The 9,543-nt window shown below is 39.2% G+C and overlaps 1 protein-coding gene across 1 annotated transcript in view; it reads right to left on the reverse strand.

Annotated features, from left to right (window-relative positions):
• The window catches only part of LOC122638393 (protein DETOXIFICATION 20-like), a 31,997-nt gene extending 27,496 nt beyond the window's left edge, over positions 1 to 4,501 (reverse strand). Inside the window, exon 1 of the mRNA XM_043831336.1 lies at positions 4,450 to 4,501. Coding sequence (XP_043687271.1) covers positions 4,450 to 4,462 — 13 coding nt within the window. The 5' untranslated portion in view covers positions 4,463 to 4,501. The remainder of the gene's footprint in view (positions 1 to 4,449) is intronic.
• Positions 4,502 to 9,543: the final 5,042 nt, after the last annotated feature.

A 9,543-nucleotide genomic window follows, 5' to 3' on the forward strand; every position in this document is an offset into this window, starting at 1 on the left:
CTGACTGGATCGAGTCCAAGACCAGTTGGAGGGACTCAGAATCAATTCCCTCATAGGAGAAAATATTCGTATAATATCTAACCATTTTGCCATACACCTGCTCCTGAGAGGTTGTCCATGAGCCATCAGCCAACTTCAGCCGAATAATTCTGTTCTGGCTGCGCCTTTGAATTGTTGACATGTGGAAGAAACTGGTGTTACAATCACCTTCATTGAGCCATAGGACCCTACTCTTCTGTCTCCACATGTCCTCCTCTCTTTCCAGCGCCTCATTAAGACGCGAGATCAGATCCTCTTCCCTCTTTTGGTTCTCTACCGAACTTGGATCACCTTGCACCTAAATCAGCTCACGATGCAACCCATCAATGGTGGTTTGAATATTTCCAAAAACCTGCTTATTCCAAATTTTGAACGTGTCCTGGCAGTTTTGCAGCTTATGACTGAGGACTGGCCCTTCACTTTGATTAATTGGGAGATTCCAAGCTGTTGTAGTAGTGGGCATGCAGTCTGGGTGCCGAAACCACATGGCTTCAAAACGAAAAGGGCGGGCTCCTCTGAACCTTCCCCCTTCAGAATCAATGACCAGGGGAGCATGGTCAGAATTAGCCGCAGCTTTAACAATAATAGTGGCATTCGCATAAGTAGTTCTCCAAGCAAGATTGGACAAAGCTCTATCTAGCTTGATCCTGATCTGCGACGTGCCTTTCCTCCTGTTGCTCCAAGTGAACGTGGGACCATAAGAACCAAGATCCAAAAGCGCACAAGACTCCAACATCTGGTTGAAGTTTGCCATATCACGACCCCCTGTCCTATTCCCGCCCTCTTTCTCGTGCCAGGCCAGGTAGGAATTGAAGTCTCCATAGCAAATCCACTCATCTTATCTACCACGGCTGAGATTGACAATCTGGTCCCAAACAGCTTGTCTTCTTTCTCTAATAGGATCACCATATACTGAGGTCATATAAAACACCGCACCACTAAGCAATTGCACTTTGGAATCAACAAAATTTTTATTAGAATCAAGAATGTTTAGGGATACCTTATCACTCCACAGCAACCCCAGGCCCCCAGCGGCACCCTCACTATCCACTCCAAAACATTGATGCATACCCATCCGCCTGCGAAGTTTCTCCAATTCATTAGATTGGCACTTGGTCTCCATAAGAAAAATAATATCAGGTCGTTCCATTCTAGAGAGGTGTAGGAGAGAACGAATTGTCGGGCCCCTCCCTAGCCCTCGACAGTTCCAAGATAAAATTTTAATTGTTCCTCATGGCATTGGTCCTCCCCAGCTGCCACGGGTTCGACCTCTAAAAAAGGCCCAGCCAACTCTACTGCCATTGATGTCTGTTCTCTTTGCTCATCCATCCCTGCAACTAGCCTTGGTCTCTTTGTGCTCTTTATACGCATGGGTTCCTTCTTTGAGGTTGAGTGATGATTTTGGCCCGGGCCCATGTTCACACCATCATGGTTTCCCAATCCGAACTGGATTATAGCAGTACCAGTCGTTGTGGATAGCTCCTGAACATTTGAAAGGTTCGATTCATTGCCTGGTGACGTAGCTTTCATATTGGGATGATCCGAATCTGGGGTAGGTGAGTCAATAGAAACACCTGAGAGATGGGGTAGAATAAACGCGATCCACTACATAACTTTCGGTGTCTGGATCCCCGAAGGAAGATGCGTCCGAGAAGCAAGCTGATTTGGTGGGAAAGGATTCCCAGGAATGGAATTTTGGTGAGTGCCTAATGTGGAAAGTTGAAAAAGAGGTTGGAGATTGAGGTTCCCCAAAAATCTGGGATAATCACAGCTGGCATCGAAGAGGCTATTGGCAGGACGCCAGGACCCCCACCTCCTCCTAGCTGTCGGTGGCCATTCAGGTCTCGTGGCTCCCTACCACCATGGTCCTGCTTCTCTGAACCAACTTGAGCCGCACTCATATCTGGTTTCTGGGGTTGTCTTCTACTAAGATCCACTACCATTATATTCTCCAACTGTCTCGGGAGAGGTGTATATCCCCTCAGGGCCGGACCAAAAAGAAAGGGGGGGAAGCTGGGGCAAGCGAAAGTATCACTACACCCATGTGACTGACAGTGTTGGCCTCTAGCATCAAACAGGGCTTCATACCTCTTCAGCTCATGATCCAACCTGCCACAATAGTAACAAAAACTAGGGAGCCTCTCATACTTCAAAATAACACTCGCGGTCACCCCTAATCTTCTCTTTATCTTGATAGATGTCCGGAGAGGCTTCAAAATAGCAATCTTGACTAGGCAACGAATGTACTTCACCCTCGTTCCAAACTGAAAGCCAAACATCATAATCTTACTTGGCTCTCCCACCTTCTTCACCAGTTGAGCGGCCAGTTCCAGATCGAATAACTCCATAGGAATATCGTGGAGTTGCACCCATATATCCACCAACCTGAATAACCATTCCTTTGACTGGTTCCATTCCTCCAAGATGATCAGGTTTCCACCCACAGACCAAGGTCCCTCAGCCATGACATTAACCCTGTCCAACCTATGTCGAAACTGAAATAGAAATCTATCACCTTGCATCTGGGAAATTTCCACCGGGTGCCGCAGGTTTCAGGCTTTCGGCAACGCCTCCATAACAGCCTATTTACGGTAAGACTTGACCACCAAGATCTGGCCGACTAAGCTATTATCCCATCGCTGCGCCAGCCGCGCTTCCAAAATGTCATCTACGACAAAGGAATCTTCCTCCTCTTCATCTGAGGGGTTTAGAGGTTCAGCGTTCGCCAGGTTACTGGTCGGAGGGGGGGGCAAAGGGTTGTGGGGTGGTCGTTGAGGAAGGAACTGGGGACGATGGTGCACTAGAGGGCAATGTATATTGCAGAATAGGACTGGAAACAGAAGGCTGGGTTGATGGGTTAGTATTCATGCTGGTGGAAAAGACAATGGGACGTGGGAGAAAGGCACAAAAAGCATTGCAATCGAACTATGGGGATCTGTGCGAATTAGGGTTGTGGTCAAAAGAGGATTATGTTTCAGTCATAAAGACGAGAGCAGCAGCATGCACCATGGTGGAATAACTAATACGAACACGTTGAATCTTCAAGAACCTTCAAGATCATATGAGTAATCTTGTGCTTAATTTGACTTAGTAGAGGATCCAAATTGCTATTATTGTCGGTTGTGTTTTTTTGTATCCTACTTACAACTAGACGAACTCTATTACTCTATCTTTAAAGGTGTGCTGTACACTTGTACTAAGCACTTATTCCCAAAAGTTATTTTTAGTTAAGGATTAATAATAGTTTTTAAAATAATTTGAAAGTAATTTATCATTATGTCATTTTCAAAAATCGTCATTGCATGTTTTACATATTTTTTTAGTAGATATGTGAAATAATAAGATTTACCCTCGTTAAAATAAATATTATACTAAAAGAACCAAAAAAAAATTAATATTACAAATTATTTGAGACATTAAGAAGTATCAATAAGAAAATCCCTTATAACTACATGAGGCCTTGGTTTCAACATCATCAAATACTTAATTGTTAAACATGCCTTTGATAAATGACTTCCTTATGGTCCATTGTGGACTAGGTTGGGCCAAGTTGGGGGCCCAGTGCACCTCACTTGTGCATATGACGGTGTATTTTTAAAGTTCATCCTCTCAGTTTCATGGCCACTATCTGATTCTCAAGTGTAGTGCGCTGGGCACTACACTTGAGAGGATAAAAATTCGGATTCTTTTTGCTAGCCTAATTCAACAAACCCTCAGCCCTCATCTAACCTAACCCAACCCAACCCAAAATCTAAGGTTGAAGCAGCTGAACAACAACCTTAATCCATGTGGACTGAACCCTAACCCAAATTGACAAACCCAATTCAAATAACACTTTTCTTATGGATCAAGATAGAAGATTCCATTCCAGAAGCTTTCATGCTGGTGGGTTTCCATGATATAATTAAAACACCTCCATTAAAGAAGGTAATGAGTCAAAATATCCACAACTCACCCCATTTCTAAATGGCAAAAACTAGTCATTTTAAAGATTAAGCTTCTTCTATAAAATCATAGTATCTTCCATAAGTAGAGGTGGCAAATTCTAAACCTTGCATGCTTAGCCCATCGATACAAATAAATGGGCTTACTTTGGTTGGCCCATTAAGCAGTTCGGTAATGGGCCTTGGACTCAATGGATCCGGACCTAAGCCTTCTCCACTGTGGTGGGATCTTCTGAATTAAAGGCTTGAGGACAGAAACATTAAAGGCTCTGTTTCCTTGTGGTTCAACATGTTCACAAGTTAATTATAACACCACACACCTGAGAATTACACGTATCCCACATGAAGAAGAAGAAGAAGAAGAAGAAGAAGAAGAAGAAGAAGAAGAAGAAGAAGGAGGAGGAGGAGGAGGAGAAGGAGAAGCTAAACAGAACTAAAAGCTAGAAAGAAACTAAAGATTACATACCTTTCTTTGTCATTGAAATTATCTCTGAATCACCTTAGGCTTGGAGTCTTTTGCTTAAGCTTTTATAGAGAGAGAAAGAGAAGATATGGAGGAAGAGAAGACTAGTGTGGACAAGATAGTGAGATGGAGAGGATTTTATTATCTTCGTGGCCTACTTATGTTAAGACACTTTGAATAGTTAAGAGAGAGACATTTGGTAAAGTTACTACTTTCTTCTCCAACCATCCATTTAATAAAATAATTAATAGAGAATGAAAGAAAAAATATCAAATAGGGAGAGAGAGAGAATCACATCAAATTAACTAGTCCAGCACTCAACTCATCAACCCACCTTATGAATGTTGTGGAGAGTAGCTCCACCACTTTCCTTTAAAAATTTTAAAATTTTAAAAGAAGATATCATTACATTGTACTAAAGTAACAACCATGAAGCCATGGAAAAGCAAGAGTGGATGACTCATATATACAAATAAAGAATCCACTCTTCTGTCCTCACCTCCCACCTCCACCTCCACCTCCACCTCCACCTCCACCTCCACCTACAATTGTCTGGTTTCCAAATTTAATACTATATTGGGAAAATTATTTGATCATGTAAGCGAATTAATAATCTCATGGATACAGTTCGGATCTTACCTGAATGGATATGGGAAGGCAACAGAAGAGATCAAGAACCAAACTTTTGATTACTAGCACCACTGACACGAACAATCTTCTGCAATCTAAATATCTCACAAAGCTTTTCCACAGAGAACTTCACACAAATTCTTGGGCAAAAATAGAATCCCACCGAGAACACAAAGACTTGGAGAACAAGAGTGAGAAGAGAGAATTAAACTCAAGTTATGGGGCCTTCGGATTTTAGGAGGTGTTTATAGAATCATACCTAAGGTTCCCCTTGCATAATCAGAGGGGGAAGGAGAGGAGGGAGAGTCGGTCACTTAAAGTGACCGGCCCTCTCTCTCTCTCTCTCTCTCCCTCATCGTGGGTAATGTGCAGCTGCCCCGGGTGGGCGCGCCGAACCCGATTCCTATTAACAGATCATCTAAGGTTAAAAGAGTACTCACCAAAATACCAAATGTGGTTTCAAAATTCTATAAAGTTTTTTTTTTTTTTTTTTTTTTTAATATCATCAATATTCACTTGCCCAAATCTCTATGGGTGTGAGTTATCCATCCAACTAGTATTTTTACCTTGAAAGTCATTCAAAGTCTACTTATTACATTGGCATTAGTATTTGAAAATCATTCTAAGTCCACTAATTGAATTTTTTGGCATTATTCCTTAACACATTCCCTCACATGTAGCTCTCATGATTTGTCATATACATGACAAATATAGTCCTTTATAAATAAATGGACTGTAAAGGAAGATGAATTATTGATGGTAGCTTTGGCACCATGTAAAGATAGTATTATAGAGAATGTGTTCATGCACATGGTTACAATTGATTTTCCTTGGTATTTTTGTTTTTTGTTTTGTTTTGTTTTAATGAGTTTAATCTCTATGAGTTGATCACTAATTGCTACCATTATTTTATGAGGTCAAAAATATTTTTCCTTGTTCCAATCAGAGGGTCAAATCCTATAGTCGAAGAGATTCTTTCTTTATCATGGGTGATTGTGATGAAAAACTAGGTTCGGAAAGGAATTTCCTACTCTCATGGATTTTCATTCACGTGGTGATGTAGTCTCTCATGAATGTATTATCTATGCATTATCATGTAAAGATAATATTATAGAGAATGTGCTCATGCACTCAGGTACAATTGATTCCCTTGATATTCATAAATTGTTGTTGGGGAGACATCTTAAACACATGGAGGCAAATTTTCCTCTAACATAAGGTGATGTGTACCTCTATCTAGTTTCTATGATTTTTTTTTAATGAGTCTAATCACTATGATTTGATCACTAATTGATATCCTTATTTTATGACATTAAAAATAATTTTCCACATTCCAATCAGAGGGTCAAATCCTATAGTCGAAGAGATTCTCTCTTTACCAAGGGTGTTGGTGATGAAAAACTAGGTCCATAAAGGAATTTCCTACCCTCTTTTTTTTTTTTTTTTTTGACGCAACCTCATGGATTTTCATTTACGTGGCAATGTTGTCTCTCATGAATGTATTATTGATGGTAGCTCTTACACCATGTAAAGATCGATGATATAGAGAATGTGTTCATACAATCGGAACAATTGATTCTCTTAGTGGGAATAAATTATTGTTGGGGAGACATTCACATGAGTTTAAGCACATGGAGGTGAGTTTTTCTCTAAAATAAGGTGCGAGTTCTTTATCTAGTCTCTATGAGTGTTTTTTTTTTAATTAAATGAGTCTAGTCCTTAATGAGTTGATTATTAACTCCCACCACTATTGTATGAATTCAAAAATACCGTTCTTCTTTCCAATCAAAGAGTCCCATGATCAAATAGATTCTCTTTTTATCATGGGTGTCAGTAATGATGAGAAACTAGATCCGATCTGTTCGAAAAGAAAACCCCTAAACATTAATTGGGGGATATATCAAGAATGACCTTTGTTGTCCTACCTTGACTTTCATCTTCCATTGAGGGGTTTTTGGTTTTTTTATCTCAAGAATCGAAGAAAATATGGAGAATGAACTAATGTAATGTCAAGCAAAATCAATGTTCACTTTTACCCAAACTTCAATAGATTGAAGTCGCTGAAATGGATTATGTATAAAAAATTGCGTTCGTCATCTTATAGTTATGTTAGGCTCTCTTTGGTATGATTTAAATTTATGTTTAACTTACTCACAAACATAAAGACTACCTAAAAAAATTAGTCAAATTAACAAATCATATTTTTTAGAAGAAAAAAAAATCAATACAATATCAAAATCTTGATCCCCATTTATAAGCAATCTACATGGAAAGTGTTTTTAATTTTTTCAAGAAAATCTACATGGAATTCACTACTATCCACCTGAATAGATTAAAAAAATAGAAATCTCAATGATTTGCATAAGCATTCTTTAGCTATTGTTACACTGGTCAAAATCAATGACCCAAGAAACACCTATTTTTTTAATGGCAATGAATGGAATCAAAACACAATAGAATGATTGTGGTTGAAACATATTGTTTATCTATTTTGAGCCCTAACTCTTAACTAGGTATATACATATCAATATGAGAAAAAAGGAACTCAAAAAATAATTTTCTATCATGGAATATTGTACAAAATTAAATAATCATTAAATAAAAATATAAAAAATAACATAATATAGCCATCATCACCAAAATATTTCTAATTTTTTAATTTCTAGATTTTTTATTACTTAAAAGTTTTAAAAAAAAAATCCTAATTTCTTTTAAAGTTCCAAAGTTCGAATGGGAGAAAAAATCAACTTTTGTGGGTGTGATAAGGTATCAAGTCGAATTGGCCACTCAAGGAACCGATTCAAAACCCGGTCTAACCGCTAAACTATGCCCTTGTCGCTCTAGTTTCAATATCAGGTTCAGCCAATTCTAATATGGATCAGTCGATGCTCTCAATGTGATACCGATACTTACAACCATGCATGAACGTGCTTCCTTAACTTTTCCTTTTATAAGAAGAAACTTGTTACCCTTTGTGAGGCCAAAAAAAATTATAATAATACATCACATATCTTATACATGAATTATACTTACGGGAAGAAGAACGTTGTCTGGTCGCGTGGCCCTTGCACCAGCGCGGGAGCCAATGAGAGGAGGCACATGGCATCGGGTATTGATTAGAGGGATTAGTCATTTTGTAGGGGGGCAGGATGGTCATTATAGGGGCTGTGTCTAGGTGCAGGTTGCACCTTACCAGGTAGTGCTCTTTTTTTTTGTATTATACAAAAGGAGAATGTTTCCTGTCTGGGGACATAGCCTCTGCTAGTACCCCCTCTATCTTTCTCTCTTCTCCCCTTATGAAATGACTTCTCTACCCTCTATTGATTGAACCGATAGGGATCATCATTGGCTCTCACCTGCCTGCGTAGCCTCTAGGCCAGAAACACCTTCCCATATACAAAACATGTTCCAAATTTTATCCATGGTAATGTATATACTATGTACATGGTCGGCGCTTCGATCCTTCATCCAATAGGGGCAGAAATGGTATTACATTGCTTCCTTCTATCCCTTATCCAACAGCTGATGCGGAACACGACCATGCACAAAACTTTTTGCCTGCGAAATATATAATACTCGAATATATTTCCAACAACACCTCATCCCAACACTCAACCTGAAATAGATGGTGGACATGGAATTGATCCAATTTTGCCAAGTACAATTCCATGCATCCAAATGCAAGCTAACATTGTTTGAGTAATTTTCTAATCTTCTTTGTTCGCTACAACAATAATTTCCATTTGAAATAGAATCCAATGTTTGAGTAAGAGAAACAAAACAACAATTTCTCAACCTCATATTCCAATTAACAAATCCAAATGCAATTTTGTATTTTGTACTGGAGGCCCAATGTAGGCCTAGATTGAGTTTGGGCCTAATACTGCAAGGTATGACTGGGCAGGCCCATAAATGCCCAAACATCTCTTTTCATCCTTTTCCGTGCATCAACTTACCCTTAACCTGCCATCGTAGACAATGGGACTTGAGCAACTGCTGACTTGTGAGCCCATTTGACTGGATAATTAATAACTGGCAACCAGTACATACGGTCAAAAATAAATAAAAAAAATAAAAAAAGGCAAATTTTTTTTATTTATTGGCAAATAAGATAAGGGTATCTCGTGGTATGGCCCATAGTTAGCAAGCTCGGGTACAACAAAATAAAGGTACAGATAACTGATGATAAATAAAGTGGGATAATCCATAAAATGTCACTTGGGAGTCAAACCCAAAACCTTAAGGGATTAAGCGAAAATGGGCTAAGGTTATACATTAAGATACATCCAAGATCTCAGATAACTGATGTTGGACTATACCTTTATGATTCGTAAGATTTCAAAACTAAAGGTGTGGGTCGATAGAGAAAAGGAAATGATGTGGGCTTCCGTTTGCATCTCTGTTTCAACAAATAATGACTTAAACCTGCTACCCTTTACTCTCTCATGAAGCAAAAAGTTATAATAA

This window comes from Telopea speciosissima, chromosome 8 (assembly GCF_018873765.1).
Source record: "Telopea speciosissima isolate NSW1024214 ecotype Mountain lineage chromosome 8, Tspe_v1, whole genome shotgun sequence".
NCBI lineage: Eukaryota > Viridiplantae > Streptophyta > Magnoliopsida > Proteales > Proteaceae > Telopea > Telopea speciosissima.